The 18,105-nt window shown below is 44.2% G+C and overlaps 2 protein-coding genes across 2 annotated transcripts in view; one reads left to right on the top strand and one right to left on the bottom strand.

The window, feature by feature from the left end:
* The window catches only part of IQGAP2 (IQ motif containing GTPase activating protein 2), a 251,374-nt gene that overhangs the window by 165,483 nt on the left and 67,786 nt on the right, over positions 1–18,105 (top strand). The window contains exon 13 of the mRNA XM_080925723.1: positions 5,544–5,683. Coding sequence (XP_080781849.1) covers positions 5,544–5,683 — 140 coding nt within the window. The remainder of the gene's footprint in view (positions 1–5,543; positions 5,684–18,105) is intronic.
* F2RL2 (coagulation factor II thrombin receptor like 2) lies at positions 11,942–16,893 on the bottom strand (the record flags this gene model as incomplete). The annotated part of the gene is made up of 2 exons (XM_080925095.1): positions 11,942–12,990; positions 16,827–16,893. 2 exons carry the CDS (start codon positions 16,891–16,893, stop codon positions 11,942–11,944), a joined length of 1,116 nt encoding a protein of 371 aa, XP_080781221.1.

Below are 18,105 nucleotides of genomic sequence, written 5' to 3'. Positions count from 1 at the left end.
ATGTTCAGCATAGGGGGGGATAGAGCGTTCTTCTCAGCCTCTGCTTTTTTGGGAAGAGAATTAATCAAGTGTTTGAATGCCTTAAAGAGACAGTGGCCTTTTGCAAGCAGAGATGGTTTGGAATGAAAATCTCTTGACTGTTGCGTTCCATCAACAGCTCATCATGGAGGGCATGTGCTTATCTTCAGGGAGGTTATTTCAAATATTGTCCCCTTTCTAACACTTGGGAGGTTTAATATACACTATTTAATTTACATGTACTTTGCTCTGGTGTTTCTTTTTCCTGTTGTCAAAATGAGGTATTTAAAAATATTTTAATTTTAAAAGTTGGCATGTGAAGGAATAGCCTTCTTGATGGCATTATTCAGACATCTTTGCTGCTTCTCCTCGATGCCCTCCTCCATGCCCCACCCTTTCTTCTAGCCCCAGCCTCCTTCCCACTTCATGCTCTAGTACCTTTCCCATCCTCAACACCTGCTTTTGTTTAAAATTTCTGAAGCATTGTGCTTAATGTCATAGGTTAAAGGGATAGCTTTAAAAGCTAACTTTTAAGTTTTGGTTTGCATACTAAGAAATGGGTTTTGTTATGACATTTTCATTGATGTACTTCACTCATTGATTTCCTTACACACACACACACACACACGCATATAAACATACATACATACACACACACTGATTCCCTTACACATACACACACACATTGATTCCCTCACACACATACACATATAAACATACATATACACACACACTGATTCCCTTACACATACATACACACACACACTGATTCCCTTACATATACACACACACACATTGATTCTCTTACACACACATTGATTTCCTTACACACACACACACACACACACTGATTCCCTTACACACACACATTGATTCCCTTACACACACACACACACACACACACACACACACTGATTCCATTACACACACACACACACACACACACACACACACACACACACACACTGATTCACCACCCCGGTCTCCTGATCTGTTTCCATGGCATGGGTATTCTCTTAACTTTCAGATCTGTTCTGTCCTCTTGTTGTTCCTTTGTTCCTTTTAATGCCTTCTGATGGCTACATGAGAGTCATACAGTACAGTAGTTAAAGCATCTGAAAGAGCTGAGGATTGTTGTGGGAATTATGAAGGAGCAGGGTCCTGGCCTGCTGGTCAAAGGTCCACTCCTGTGTCTGACTTGTGGCCCACACTGGGTCTGCAGCTAAGAGGCATGTTAAAAGGAAAGTCGATCCAATAACAGGCTGCTGAATGTGTTCCCAGACTTTGATGCTCTGTTGATGTCTTCCTGGAAGCCCCGTGTTTCTCAACAAAACCACAGAAAAATAGTATTTTACCCGTATAGCCTCAGCGAGAAAGTTTTCATATTTGAGTTGGTTGCTTTTAAAATTTGGCAAAGTGCCGTTCCTTATAGGTTACTTCACGCTCTCCAGGAATGCCTGCTGTCACCGGACTGGAACGTCACAGCACTATGTGTACATTAGAAGAAGGAGGTCATGGGCCAAGGCCCAGCTACCCTCATTCATATGAAATGTACCTTGTACATGTAGAAACAGAGTGAGGCAGGTGCGCCCGAGGGTCTTCTGGGTAGGCTCCTCGGCTCCGATGACATCATGGACTATGACCTTAGCAGGTTGCGTTGTTAGATACACTCTCAGGAACTAAAGCAGATGGTTTCCATCCAGTCATCTAGAATGCACGCTTTGTCACGTGACTGGCCCTTAGGATGTGTGCACATCTTTTTCACACTTGGTTCTGCTATGATCATGTCTGTTTGAAGGTACTTAGAACAGCCTGACCACAGGGGTGTCCAGTGAATGATCTGACGTCTCCCGGGCGCTCCAGTTTATAGGTAGGATAGGATGTGAACAGTAGAAATCCCCAAGACTCACCTCATATGTGAAACCCATCTAATCTGAATGTTCACTAAGAGTTGATTTTTATGAACTTCAAACACATTTAAGTATGGTAACCTGGAATCGTCTCCGAAGAGTTTTTGATAACTTTTCCCTCAGGGCTAACTCTCCGTTCGTAGAGCAGTGAGTGGTATTTGTAAAGTCAACTATTAGAAAAATGTTAGCCTGGTTCAAATGCTAAAATAGAGGTACATTTTTTTTTTAAAAAACTTAGGTGTTGGGGGGTCTTCTGGCTTATGATATTTGTCAAGTGTCTTGGCATCATTTTTCATGAAAACTAATACACGCAATGAGACCATTTGGCCTTCACAGTGTGTTTCCTGACTCCCTGCTCCTTGGCATTCAGTTTGTCTACCAGGTCGAGCTCACTGACACGGGAGGAGGAAAGTCACCCCTGCGCTGTTAGTGCACATGTATGAGTACATGTATGTGCACATGTCTACCCGGTGTTGTGTATCTCTTACCGGGTGCTGGTTTATTTTGTTCAAATATGGTAGTAATGAGAAAAGAGGCTTTCTTCAAACAGATCCATTTTTTTTCCCTCAAGCTGCATAAAATTTTAGATTCTGCTGCATAGTATCTCTGCTTTTTATTCTAAGCCCTTGTATAGTCTGTGTTCTAAGGTCTCCCAACACGTTAGCCATTATGCCAATTAAACAATGGGGTATGCTTGGCTCCCTTTGTTACATACTTGAATTAAGGTTCAAGGCTAATGATATCTACTATTAGGTTAATAATGTAAGAAATGCATTATCTATATTTGGGCGCTAAAGCTGTCCTACAAATATGCCCTTTTTATCTCTGTGGAGCCAGCCTGTTCCCCAGCCATAATGTGTCTATCTAAAAATAATTACAGCCAAGCAAACTTGCATTTTGTTGTCCATTTGTAATAGCCTCGTGCTAACTGCTCCATCGTCACACGTGGCTAATGGCTGCCACAAAAGCAAAAGTGAACCTTTCCATCACTACCCAGAATGCCACGGAACAGTTCCGAGTGGTGTGGTTATCCATCCTACGTTTTCTTACCAGTGTAGAAAAGGGCTGGATATTGAGCTGTTTGTTTTAAGACCCATTTAGCAGTCACAGAGTGGAATGAATATCCAAACTCTCTGGTTTTGCATTTCCATTTCTGAACATCCACATTGAATTTTTCTAGGGCCTCCCCATCGCTCCCGTCACCCACTGTCTTGTTGTTATTGTCTAGATTAGAATCATTCTAAAATATGCAGAACTATGCCTCTCCTAAAAGATATGTGTGTTAAAATACAAAGTGCATACATAGTATTTGGCTTTTAGAAGTGAGGCTGGAGAGATGCCTCAGCAGACTAGCTCCTCCTCTGGATAAACCCCAGTCGGATTCCCAGCACCTTATCCACAAGGCAGCTCACAGCCCTCTCTGGAGCTCCTCCTGTTCCAGATTCTCCACTGTTACCTTCTGGCCTGCACAGGCACCAGGCGCACACGTGGTGCACAGACACATATGCAGGAAAAACACCTTTTGTGTTTGGCGTCAATTTTTTTTTTAACTTAGTATGTTTTCATGGCTCATTCACAGTGTATTGGCATGTTTTTATAATCCTTTTTAGGTCAAACATGTTCTAGTCTATAGAAATACATTTATTTATTCATTCATTATTTGATATGAATTTGGGTTGTTTCTGCTTTTCAGCTATTATAAATAATGCTGCTATAAACCTTGCAGGTTTTGTGTGGAACTGGGCTTTCTACTGGGAGTGTATAGGCAGAGTGGCTAAATCACATGGGATTTTGTATTTAGTATTCTGAGGACCTGCTGAGTTGTTCTCCAATGTGTGCCCACCATTCCCATTCCCACCAACAATGTATCCTGGTTCCTTTTTCTCCCCAGTATCGCCATCACTTATTATGAATGATCTTTCTTTGTTACAGCCACCCTAGTGGTTAGAAAACGGCATCATCAGACTATGACTTGGCTTGCATTTTTCCTAAGTATTAATGTCTTGTGCATTTCTTCCTATACTGACTGAATCTGGGTATCATCATTAAGTAAATGTGCATTTAAACCCTGTGCCCATTTTAAGCTGATGTTACCATTCTTCAATCATTGAATTATAGGAGCTCTTTATATATACAGCATAGTAGTTGTGTTGGATATAAATAATTGTAGTTTGCCCCATTCTTTAAACTACTCTTTCATTATCTTTGATAGAGAACTTCCATGCACAGAAGGTCTTATTTTGACAAAATCCCCATGTACTTACTGATCTCTCTCTCTCTCTCTCTCTTGTTCTCTCTCTCTCTCTCTCTCTCTCTCTCTCTCTCTCTCTCTCTCTCTCTCTCTGTCTCTCTCTCTCTCTGTCTCTCTCTGTCTCTCTCTGTCTCTCTCTGTCTTTCTCTCTCTCTCTCTCTCTCTCTCTCTCTCTCTCTCTCTCTCTCTCTCTCTCTCTCTGTGTGTGTGTGTGTGTGTGTGTATACTTTTGATACTATAGCTGAAAAGCCAGTTACTCATCCTGAAGTCACTAAGATATATTCCCATGTTTTCTTCTAAGAGTTTTATAACTTTTAGTTTGGGTCTTCACATTTAGGTCTGGGTTTGATTTTACATTCATTTATGTACAGGATTTAATATATAGGTCCAAGTGTGTTCACACAGGTGGGTGTGTGGTTGACTCAGCACCAGTTGCTTTATGGCAACAGTCTTTATAGACTATTTCTGCCTATTGAATTGTTTTGGCACCCTTGTCAGAAAAAGCAATTGAGCGTTAGTGGAAGGGACCATTTCTGGATCCCCAATTCTGGCTTGCTCATCTGAATGGCTTTCCTCACACCAGCGCTCTGCAGAATTAGTCACTGTAACTTTGTAAAGAGTTTTGAAATGGGGAAAATCTCCAGCATTTTTCTCTTTCAGGATTGATTGCATTGGTTTGGGCTTCTTGTGTCTTATGTGCATCCTGAGGTCAGTATATTGCTTTCTGTTTTGTGAAAAGGCTTCTGGGGTTTTTGTTAGTTTTGTTTTGTAGGTGTTTCCCTGGAACTATGTCAATTTGTCAGCTTGAGGAGCCTTTCTATTCTCTCATACATCTTTTGAGGAGTCTCCTTCCCCTCCTTCCTTTTTCTTTTTTTCTTTCTTTTCTTCCTCCTTCCTTTCTTTCATTCATTCATTCTTTCCTGCCTTCCTTCCTTCCTTCATTTCTATCTTTCTTTCCTTCCTTCCTTATTCTCTCATACAATACATTCCTACTACAGCCTCTCCTCCCAGTTCCTCCTAACTCCCTCGAGGAATATTTCTACCTTTACAACATTGTCTTAAATCTATAGCCATGAGATGCCTTCCCCTGTATTTTGGTTGCCACTGCATTGTTTCCTGGTTCTTGGTATACATGTGTCATGCTTCTTAAATTATTCCTAAATGCACATCATTTTCCCACAGAAGTGGATTTGGGATTGGAATGTAGTGCACATCATACACATATAGAAATGCAATTGATTCTTTCCTTACGTTCACCTCTTACCTCCAGCTGCACCACGTCTATCTTTAGCTCTTGGTAAGCCTATAACTTGAGGGAATGGGTATCGTGCTATGACTTAGAAATTTTGCTCTTCTCTCTGCAGGGATGGTAGTTATCAGGTACATCAATGAAGCCATCGACGAAGGGAACCCTCTGCCGACTGCTAATATCAGAGGTGTGGACCCAGACTGCGCCCAGCACTACCAGGATGTTTTGTTCCATACAAAATCCCAGAAACTCAGGGTATGTTTTAGTTATGTTTCTTTTCTTATCTTTTTTTTTTTAAGATTTATTTATTTTATGCCTGTGAGAACACTGTCGCTGACTTCAGACACACCAGAAGAGGGCATTATATGGTTGCTGGGAATTGAACTCAGGACCTCTGGAAGAGCAGTCAGTGCTCTTAACCACTGAGCCATCTCTCCAGCCCCCTTTAATTACGATTCTTGAGTTAAGTTTGGAAGAGGGAAGACTTTTGATTCATTTTTCATAAATTTCATGAGTTTCTTACATCAGTGAATGAAAATAAAGCGAGACTGCGTTCCTAGTATCAAACAGAAAAATCCAGATGCAAAGGGGATTGCTGCTTCTCCTCCTCCACAGAAAGCTCAGTCACAGGTGAATTCTTATCCAGACTACAGTTCCTTGGGCATTTCCTGTACATACATCTTCTGTTCCCACACAGTGCTCAGCATCTGGTGGGGGCAGAAGGAATGGGATGAAGAGAGCACATGATGCTCTTTGAAAGTTCTCTTGTCTTCGTGGTCCAGATGGTCAGGAACTTACCGTTGCGGCTGCTGTTTCTTGTGGAGCAGAGGAAGAGCAGGAGGGAATAAGGATTGAGATGGCATGCTCCAGAATCTTAAGGGAGGTTGCCATGGAGATAGAACAGGCGCTATGCCTGAAGGCGAAGGAAGTGGTGGTTGGGCAGGTGGGTGAGGGAGGGGTCAGCATGGTACAGCCAATGCTCTGCTCTAGACATGGGAGTGGATTCACCTGGAGCCCTCTTGAAGAGCAGTGATGTTATTTACAACTAGACTATACTGAGGGGGTCTCAGGAAAGCTTAATGCCCTTAGAAAGATACTGGGCTGAGTGTTGAGGCTTGTAGGACCTAGCACTCAAGAGAGGAAGTGATGCCACCTGGCACAGTGGCCACCGTTGTCATCGTCTGCTACAAACCCAGCAGGAAGAATGACAGCTTGGTATACACCTTCAGAACCCAGGCTCTGCCCCCTCTGGGGCAGAAGTACTGTGGTTAGAGCGCAGGTTAGAGATGCGCACTGAGTATCTCCTGTTGGCAGGCATGACAGCGGTAGCTAAGCATCTCTCATCTTCTTCCCATAATAGCCCTTGCATCATTTCCCCATCATCACGAGTTCTGAGATAATGAACTAGGAGTTAAATAACTGTCTGTGGCAGACGGTGAAATAACAGCATTGAGAGGGAAAGTTGCTTGCTTTGGAGACAGGCAGGCACCATTCAGATCCTGGCTCTGTGGACTCAGCTGCCACATCCCCATTTGCTTCTTTTTCACATGCAAAAAAAAAAAAAAAAAAAAAAATGAGAATGATACCACCCTGTAATGTTACAATGGCAGTTAAGGCCGAATATAAAATATATAAATAAGTGTATTTTTATATCTCAGTATGTAAATGATATTATAAATATATGCTCATGGGGGGGGTTCTTAAATTTTTTATTATTAATTACGTGAATAGGTATACATGGGGGCAGGTGTGCTTGGAGATCAAAGGTGTTGGATCCTTCTGGAACTGGAGCATCAGGTAGCTAGCTGTGTGGATGTTGGGAACCCAACTCTTGTCCCTGGAAGAATGGCCAGGGTTTAGAACTGTTGAGCCACCTCTCCAGCACTGTATGTAAGATTCTTGTGTGTATGTGTGCAGCTGCAGCAACTGCTGTGGATGCCAACACCAAAACAAACAGCAAAACTATAGCTAATACGGCTGAAGCCTTCTGTGACTGGTTCCGCAACCCTCTTCTGAGAGGTGACTGTGTCTACCTGACTGAGAAACATGTACGATGATGTGTTAAGACAAGGGAAGAGAGACGTCCCATAGAGCAAGGAGAAAAAAAAAAGCAAAAAGAACCTTACTTAGATTATTTTCCCTTGGTAATGTTGGAGATCAAACCTAAGGGCTTGTGCAGCAAACAAGTATACTAACCATTGGGAAAGTACCCAGTCCAGCCAATGACCTAAATGTTTTTTCTAAACTAACATACTTTAGCATACATAAGAATGGGATACACATTCTTGGGCGGGTGAGACATTCTCTTAAATGTGTGTGCAGTCATGTATGTGGGAGCGTGTAACTACAGCATTTAGCACGAAGCCTAGCAGAAAAACAAAAGTCCTGTTGAGAGGGGTAATGCCTGCTTCAGAGATACTTACGTTAGGTCCTTATGAAACACAGGGTGTCCTCTGCTCATAATCTGGGTCCCTCTCTTTGAGCTGAACCAGCTGCACAAAGACAAAGCTTTTTCTGGCAGGTAGTGTGGGTCCAGAATGTTCTGCAGTCAAGCTCTAGACCTAGGCTAGACCCACAGGATCCTTCTGACAAGGTTTCTCCTAGAGCCCACGTCTTGGCAGCAGTACGCTGGGCAGGCAGCCTGTGTACAGGAGCAGCACTGTTGCTGCGGCTGTGTTAGAGTGCGGAACATGGGTAGGAGGGGCTCCCGGTGCAAGCGGAGGAACCAAACCGCTTTGCCCTGGGCATCAGGGGCAAGCGCTGGCCATTACTGTCAAATTCAAGCACTACAAGTTGGAGGCGTTTGCCATAGGTGGTTAAGTTGCTGTTCCTAAACAGTTTGGTTTAGAAGTTTAATTTTTGTTTGTTAAGCCCGAGGATCTTATGCCCACTTGACACACGCCTTTCTACGAAGTGTGTCCCCAGTCACGACCCATATTTCTTTCCTCCGCCTGATATTTTTAACTGAAAAAAAAAATTCCGATTGTTTCTTCTGCCGAATTGTTACATATGCCTTCTTTTTTATCTCTGCTAAATTCCTAGAACATTCCAGTGTACAACTTTGGTTGCATTTCTATGTATTGCCTTCCCACAGCCTAGCCTTGGGAAATAACAGGAATAAAAACACATTACTGCCATTACAATATCAAGTAAAGATTGTTCCAAAGTAGACCGCCATTTAAAGGGATAGTGGGCAGGCAGCATCCTGGACGCTAAGGTTCATCAGAGTAAGGACAGGGGAGGGGCTAGTGAGCAAGGGGAGGGGCTGGCGAGGAAGGGGAGGGACTAGCGAAGAAGGGGAGGGACTAGTGAGGAAAGGGTGGGACTAGCGAGGAAGGGGAGGGACTCGAGAGGAGGGGTGGGGCTAGTGAGGACAGGGGAGGGGCTAGTGAGCAAGAGGAGGGGCTGGCGGGGAAGGGGTGGGACTAGTGAGGACAGGGCAGGGGCTAGTGAGGATCCAGACACTGTGTATCTAGCATGGCACAATATCAAGTAAAGAACATGGTTGCACATACTGAACAGAGCACACTTTCTACTCTACCCCCTGAAGAAAGTAAATCAAGAATGATTTAAAATATATGACTTTATTTGACACATGAATTATACTCTGATAAAGTTTGGGTTTGTTCTTTTTTTGGTTGGTTGGTCGTTGGTTTGAATTTGTTTTCATTTGTTCTTAGGCAGGCTCTCTCTCTAACGCTCTGGCTGTCCCGGAACTCACTGTGTAGACCAGGCTAGCCTCCAACTCACAGAGACCCACCTGTCTCTGTCTCTCAAGTGCTGGGATTAAAGGCATGTGCTACTGGATTTATGTGTGCTTTTAACTAGGATATATTGCAGTATTTCTGCCACAGCCAAACTGCTACAATTAATGACTTAGTTTTCAAAATGAGATCCTTTCACTGAAATTTTTAGTATCTTAAAACTTGCTTTAGATTTGTTCTAATTGCTTGTCTTGAGGGTTATTTGGCGTTCACCTTATTACATCCATTTGTGCATTTTATTGGTGTGTGAGTGAATGACAGTCTTCGTGTGGAGGTGGGGACCACCTTGGAGGTGTCACTCCACTTCTTTCCCAGTGTGGGCTGGAGAGACAGAAAGACCAATCAGGTTGTCACACTTGGCCACAAGTGTGACCACTAAGCTATCCTGTCAGCCCTGACTTTTGCTTTTTATGTGACCTTGTAAAGTCTTCTAACCAATGCTTTTGTACAAGTATCCATTGTTCATTGTGCTTGTCCCCCCATAGCTGCTACCTTTGCTTCTCTTGACACTCCCCTCTGTCCTTTGTCCTTCTTAAACACTCAGAGGCACATGTACATGATCTTGTTTCTTTGTGTAAAATCGAAACACCATTTTTTGAGAAAAAAAAATACAGTTTTTGAGATGACCTAATTGCTTAACAAGATGATGTCCAGATGTGCTCATTCCCCCTGCCCCCCCCACAAATGGCATGATTCATCCTTCTGTAAGCTAACTGACCTTGCTAGAAAGGAAAGCTTACAGGAGGTCGGCTTACCCATTCCTCTGCTCCTGGGTCCCTCCCAGGCTCTTTATTTAGCCAGTGAAAATGGTGTCACAGAAAACATAGATGAGGAAGTGTCTCTGTGAGGTATTGACCTGGAGGCCTTCTGGTGAATATGTGTGCAACTTTTATTCCAAGTTTGATGAAACAGGAAAATACACACATACACACACACACACACAACAGTGTGCACTTAAAATGTGTTTTTACTGTTTTATTGATTATAATAATGTTTTGTCAGATGGGTGTAGGATGCATCTTAAAATTTCATCTCAGCAACACTGTGTTCAGAGGTTCCCTCGACTCTATCTGTGTTTGCTTAGTATTACATGTCCCATTGGCTCCCACAGCTAAGGAACAGTTTACCTACAGGAATAATCTGGAGGCTTATAATTCAATACTATTTCCCACTAAAACAAGCAGGGATGTAAATCCATATAAGTGACCTTATGAATATATGGCTGTCTCCTTTTTAAACAAGCACAGTCATGAATTCCGTCATACAGGCTATATATATATATATGCTGCCTTGTCAGTAAGAACTGAATAAACCTCTGCGTTTAGATGCTTTGAGATTTTATTCTTTCCACAAAGAGTGCATCTGACCCCATAGAACGTGGCCCTGAAATGACCACAAGAAGAACCTCAGAGGAGGGAGGACAGGTAGCATCTTCTCCATCGGACCTCCCAGGATGCTTCCAGGACCTCTGCAGATGCTAAACTGCACAGATTCCAAATCCCTGTGGATGGCTACAACCTCTTCATACCCTCCCATACTTCACATCTCATCTGGTTGACTCAGAAATACTTAATACAGTGTGAATGCTGTGCAAAGAGTATTATTTATTTTTAAAATTATTTGAAGAGTAATGAAACAAAAAAAAAAAAAAAAAAAAAAACTCCGTTCGTCTTCAGCTTGGACAATTTTTGTCAAGTGTTTTTGGTCCTCGGTTGGTTGAACCTATAGGTGTGAAACTTTCTGGTACAGAGAGCCGACCGCATAAAGAACGTAATTGTTTATGGAAGTAATGTCTATATGTAAATAAGCTTCACAGACTTGTTTGTCTAGAAGTGCTTTGTAAATCCGGGTGAGGAAAATGGTGCGTCTAGTTTGAGAGGAAGGGAAGACCGGTTCTTTAAGGACTTGAAAGGCTGGACAGACTAAAGGGAAGATCCTAGATGGGGCTTTCAGCGGGGCAGCAGGGACCAAAAGGGAGGATCACAGCTGGAGTGAAGGGGTGAGTAATGGCAGGAACAGCTTCCTGCCGCTTATGTTCTCTCAAAGCCCTCCAAGGGTTTGTCATTTCAGGAGCAGTGCAGGGTCAAGGGAAGTGTGTGCATGATGTGTTCAGAAAGATACGCAAGGAAGGTTAACTGGATCTGTGCAAATGAGGCCTCCGCTGGCAGCCATCTTAGGACAGAGATGGAATGAAGACAGGGCCCTGGGTGAGAGACAACAAAGACAGGATGCCCGCCTGAGGAGAAGGGAGAGCCATGAGTGAGGATAACCTCCCAGGAGGGAGTGATGCCTCTCACAGGAGGGAAGGGGAAATTTATAGTTTGGAGAATCAGGACGGCAAATAGAAATGTGTCTGCTGCCATAGGACTAATGGTAATGTTGCTTAAAATTAAGACACTCTCAAAATACAAAGTTTTTTTTTTTTTTTTTTTTTTTTTTTTAATCTTTACATTTGATGTGTGGGAAGCACTGTTTCATGTGAGCTTAAAAATGGAGCTGTTGCCAGGCCTGGTTGACCCTAGTACTCGGGAGGCAGAAGCAAGCCGAGCTCTTTGAGTTCAAGGCCAACCTGGTGAAGTCCAGGACAGCCAGGACGACACCATAAGACCCTGCCTCAAAAACATAAAATTAAAATTAAAAAAAAAAAAAATGAAGATGGAGCTGTTGGTGCCGTGCACACGTCAGCCCAAGCATGTACGTTTTCACAGATACCTTTCTCTGTTCTCTGAGATGATCCTGCCGCTGTTGACTAAGAAGTGAGCTGATCTACGATTTTTGACATGACAAAATAAAGGAATGGATCTAGGCAGCTATTCAGGCTCCCCAGGCACAGGGCTATGAGATACATAAAGTACCAGCTTCCGGTGTTGCTGTAGTAGTGGCCGGCATGGTGGATCATGAGTATGATGTTGGTAGGGGCAAAACAAATTGTGAAAATCACCAGGATGAGGAGAACCGCTTTGATGTACCCCTTCCATTTATGGTCCTGCGAGCTGAGTTTGTAGATGAGAGACGTGTAACAGAAGACAGTGACCGCAAATGGGATGAGGAACCCAAAGAACGCCAAGGAGACGAAGTAGGAGAATTGGAAGGGCGATGAGGGCTCGCACGTGTCTCGGACATCATGACACGTGGTGATCTCTGGCTGGACAAGATGAGACCCCTGCTTCAGGATGGCAAACGGCAGCATGGAGAACAGAACCACGACCCACACCACGCCGCACATGAGCAAAGAGAAGCTGCGTTTGGGCAGCTTGCGGTACGTGAAAGGGTGGACCGTGGCCAGGTAGCGGTTGATGCCCATGCAGGTGAGGATCAGGATGGCACAGTACATGTTGCCGTAGAAAATGACTGTGGTGATCCGGCACATGCCCTCGCCAAACACCCAGTTGTTCCCATTGAGATGGTAGGCGATCTTAAACGGCAGTGTGACACAGAAAAGGAGGTCTGCGATGGCCAGGTTGGTGTGAAAGATGACCAGGCAGATGGATTTGGTCCTTGAGGAGAGTTTCCACAGGGTCGCAATGTTCGCTGGGACACCAACCACAAACACCAGGATGTAGATGGCAGGCATCACTTTGGTACTTAAGGAACCTCTCAGGTATTCCAAAGTAGCATTGCTCACACGGAGAGTTGCAATGCTGTCCCCGGGGCACTTCCCTTTTGGAGTTGTGGTGGCCCCCGTCCAGCCTTCAATGTCAGAAAGTGGGAATTCTTCAAAGGTATTTTGGGGACCGCCATTAAAACTCATAATAGTTAAGGCTGGCTTTGCTGAGTTGTCCGGAACATCTTTCATGCCTGTAATTGAAAGGGAACGTTAGCACAGGACGGGTTACCGGGTCCCACCTGTGGTTTAGATAGAAATACAGTGAAAAGTCTCATGCTAGGTGATGTCTATAGTTAGAGAACTTGGGGTCATAGATTAAGAACCAGTACAGATGCTGCAAGCCACAGGCGTGTATAGATAGCATGTGCCATATGCTGTAGTACTGCACTTCTCTGTGGGAACAAGACCGGTCTCTGCATGTCAGGAGGGGTTTTGTTTGTTTGTTTTTTTTTTTGGTTTTGTTTTAGAAAAAAACCAAATCTTTATTGTATAGAAATGCATATATATGTTTTTTTTAAAAAATCCCCCAAGATGCTAGTCTCTCATTTCCCCATCTTCTTCCTCTTCAACACCCCTGATGCAGAGGACCTTACTAGAACTTCACCCAGATGTCCAGACAACGCCCCATCCATGTATTTTTCTGTATGTGCAAGCTGCATGTTCACGTAGCCATCAACCGAGACCAGGTAGCCCTTGTACTCTATGCCCCACTTGAGTTTCACCATTACTGGCTTTCCTGTCAGTCCACTGAGAAAAGGCTTGGGATTGAGGTCCCCTCATCTCAAACACCCACAAGCGCTGCACCCCACTAGCCGCCAACCCCTGACGCTGCCCACCCCTTATGACTCGAGCAGCTGGCGCTACCATGTCAGGAGTTGATAATATCACTAAATCAGTGGCCCTTGGGCAAACCTCTGTCTCTAAAAATATTTACATTATGATTCATAACAGTAGCAAAATTACAGTTTGGAGGTAGCCACGAAAATAATGTTATGGTTGAGGGGTCACCACAACATGAGGAACTGAATTAAAGGGTCACGGCATCGGGAAGGTTGAGAGCCACTGTGCTAGATGAAACAAAACCACATGCTGGAACACTATCGGAAGATGTTTTATTGCCTATCAGCTGCGTGTGGGAATGGCCAGTCAGCTGAATGTGAAAATGCTGGTTGCATGCTTACATGGCGGTGCTGTGACAGTTCTAAACACCACTGCCATCCTCAAATGACACTTAGAAGGCGCACGGACATACACTGTCTGGTGCTAAATTCATCTAAGAGATGAATTTGAAGAAAGTAGATCACACAGTTAACTCCCAAAGGGCCTCTATTCTCTGAAGCCATGATTTTTTTCATACATTCTGGCACATAAAAACCTCCTCACCCTGCTCCCCAAACCACATGGTGGAAATTGAACTGCTTTATAACTGAGCCACATTGCCATCCCTGACACACACACACACACACACACACACACACACACACGTGCACACTTATGCACACACACACACACTGACCCGTGCACACTTGTGCACACACACAGAATTTTCAGAGGGATGGCTTCTGTGGTAGACAGAATAACACTCCACCCAACCCTGCCAGCTCCTAGAACCCATGATGTGTTAATCCAGGGGAAAGGGGGTTATTTACTTAGGAACTGGGAGCAGAGTCCTAGATTGGCTGTGTGGTCTACATGCAAAGACTAGATGTGGCCCAAAGGCCAAAAGCAAACGTGAAGTGTGACTTCCTTAGTCTTCACAGAGACTGTGATTTAATGGAGCGTGTTGAGGGTGTGGAAAAGGAGCTTGCTGGGAGATATGGGAAGAAGAAATGCAAAGGCAGGCTTTAGGAGAAACGCCAGGTTTTAAGACAAAGAGAAAAATCAAAAGATTAAATCACTGTCATACCTGAGGCGATAAAATGATTTTGTTTTATTTAAAACCGTGTTTCTCTGTGTAGCTCTGGTTGAACTAGAGCTCACTCTGGTGACCAGGCTGGCCTTGAACTCACAGAGATCCACTTGCCTCTGCCTCTCGGGTGCTAGGGTTAAAGGCATGAGCCACCAGCACCACCCAGCAAAATGACTTTTTTAAATGAAAGAAACATATCAGCTATGTGCTGTAGATACTTGGCATGATTCAGTCGGTTCCTGTTAATCAGTTCTGCAAACGCCGGTGGAAGCCTCGTACATTCCCATTTGAGAAGCTAGTGCCCTTCCACTGAGGTCTGGACACAACACTCCTGCATTACCCCATTTTAAATATTCCAGGATGATGTTCAGTAGACTGTCCTCATCCGGAGCCATGTTCTCTTCCTGATTTAATCTCTGGCTCTTGCTCCCCGGAGTTTGCAGAGGTAGAAGTCAGTGTATCAGGTGGCATCTGTGTTGTCCGAACACCTGGTAAATGGTGACCCTGGGTCATTGGAGGAAAGACTGCTTTGGAAGGTAGCATTCTGTGTGCCTGGGTTTAGATGTGAGCACTATTGGAATGTCCTGTTACATTTGAGCTCGGCCACTTCAGTCCTTCTACACATGCACACTTGGGTAAAGCCAAGTCTGATATCACTCAAATCGATGCCTTGTAAAGGAAGCTGGGGCAGAACCGTGTGTACAAATTTCTTCTCTCCAAGGTCTGATGAGAAAGCTGATGAAACCAAGCCTTGGTCAGCTTTCAGGAGAATCCTGTGATTGGGCAAGACAGATGTCCACAAACACACTGAAAGGAGACTGACTGTTCCCGTAATATTTCAGGCCTGGCACCACCTAGATCTTCTGTTAGAAACTGGCTTTCCTCAAACATAGTACTCCTTGTTAAATTTTATTTATAAAAAACAACTGACTAGGATTTTTTGAGTTCCATCTGGTGCAGCGTTTCTGAAATGCTCCCAGCCTGAGAGACCGCTTCGGAGAGTCTAATCCAAAGAGAACGGCCCTTGGCCTACCATCACGTCTCCCCAAGACAGACTCGAAATCCGCTGCCCCGCCTCTCCTTACGTCCCCACTTTTTACTTCTCCCAAGCAGGACTAGCATCAGGAAGGAACCCACTCTCATAACTCAGTTCCTTGCAGCCATGGCTCAGCATTTTGGCTTGTCCTCTCACAGAAACCATAAACCTAGCCAGAACCTGCCTGCGCAGCCCCTGCCGTGGGCTCCCCTACACTCTCTGCAGGGACCTCAGTTCAAGGATCATTCCTTTCACAGAGGTTTGCCTTTTGTTGAAATCAGCTTCTTCCCACCTTCCCCTCCTAACTGATTGCCCTGAGGCCTGACGGTGAAAGTCCTGCATACAATCCTGTCTCAAAGTAGTGCATTTCAGAACAATGAGGAGGTTACAAGCTACCACAAGAGAAAACATGTTCAAAGAGAAATAATTATATTTGGGAAAGCTTATTTCTAAAATTATACATAACCAAATTATGCATAAGCATATTATATGCATATATATTTTTAAATACACACAGACATATAAATACATATGTATATATAAAGGACAGAGAGAATTCCCTGGTTCTGAAAGTTTGAGAAAAGAAGGCATTTTGCCTTAGAAACGTTTAACATCACTGGCTGCTGTTATGTTTCTCCAAATGACTTTCCCTAGCAGTATTTTTCCTCACCGGAGCCTCAGAAACTATAAGACTTAGAGATTTGAGAAGATTTTTAATGCCTTCAAAAGGTGCAGTCTTTTCTACAGCAGAACATTCCACATGTGCAAACACTTCTCACTCAAAGGGGGAAAGAAAGATGTCTTTTGACTTAATCTTAGATAAAGTCTTGATTCTGTCACAAATGTAGAACCATGTAGAGAGCACTTGGTCTTTGACAAGGTCTGACTTGGGAGCAAACGTGAGATGCTTCCACAATACATTACAACAGGTTAAAAAAAAAAAAAAAAAAAAAAAGATCAAACTGTGCCTTTGGGTTCACAGTTTCTACAAGTTAACAAGTAAATTAGGTCATTTGACTCCTACGGCAGAAACTCACCCCTCCCTCACCCCCATGCTAGTCCACAAGTAGGGGACTTACCACTCTGGCAAACGGTGTCCGGCAGAAACAGCAGCCTAGCTGCAACCACAATAAGGACTTTTATCTTCATGTCCTGAGACCCGGTGATGGGATGTTAGGAAGTGTGCAGAGTCACAGGGCAGGGTCCCCTCGGCTCCATGTGCCAGCAGCAAGTGGAAGCCCGAGAACTGTGCCAGCCAGGGCTGTGTGGGCAGGGACTTGTCCCGTCTCTACAGAGAAAGGATGTGGCCACTTGACGTTTGTGTCTGTGTGCATGACTCAAGCTGAGCCTCTCCGGAGCCACTTGCCATATTCCTTTAACTCTTCCTCACCCCCTGCCATTATTGCATTCAGAACCAATGCTGTATTTCTCCCCAGGGGCTCCAAATAATGGCAGAGTCTGCAGAGCCCCTTGCAAAACAAAGCTGAGAACAGACGCTGAGCAGCAACTCGCTCTGAACTGGTTCCACCGGCTCCATCCTTTCCCCCCATTTCAAATACCTAGCTCCAGAGTTGTTCTATTTAACACACGGATGGTCAGACTTGACACTCCAGAGTCTATGTCTCACTCAGCCACAGTCAGAAAAGCCTCTCCTCTTCTTACAGTAAATGGGAACAAACGCAAGAAATCCATAGTGTGCAGAGGGTGAGAAACTTAGGAGTGCTCCGCCCTGCATGGACCGTCCTCATCAGACCCTCCTCCTCAAGGCTCAGGGATCTATACAGAAGAGAAGGCAAAAGGATTGTTAGGAGCCAATGGGGGTAGATAGGTCCAAGGAGACAGTGTCTTTGGATAAGAGAACTGGTGCACACGTGAACTCATAGAGAAGACAGCATGAACAAAGCCTACACAGGTTCAAGCCAAGGAGCGTACCAGAACTGAGAGGGTTAAGGGGATCAGGGCTCCCACCACTAACCAAGACAGTTCTGCAGTTGGTACCCACTGGCAGAGGAAAAAGTGACTTCCTCCGATGGAATTTCACTGGGTGCACTGGCCACATGTCTGGGTAGGCCCTACGCCCAGGAGCAGTTTGCTAATACAAAAGGAATTCCTTGGGATTTTCTGTAGACTTTTCATCTCATATTGCTTTGTTTGGGCATTTTCTGTTTCCATCTTATTGGTCTTTTTGTTTGTTTACCTGGGTTTCCATTTTGTTGCGCTTTTGTGGGCTTTTGTGTCTGTGTGCTTCTTTTTTTTTTTTTATTATTATTATTTTGTTTACATATAGATAGGAAGGGTGTGGTGTTAGGGAAGGAAGGATCTGGAAGTTGAGAGCAGGGGAAAGAGTAATCAAAATATGAA

Source organism: Micromys minutus (genome assembly GCF_963924665.1).
Source record: "Micromys minutus genome assembly, chromosome: 11".
NCBI classification, from domain to species: Eukaryota; Metazoa; Chordata; class Mammalia; order Rodentia; family Muridae; genus Micromys; species Micromys minutus.
Note: the sequence above shows the minus strand (reverse complement) of the source record. Positions and strands in the feature narration are given on the sequence as shown.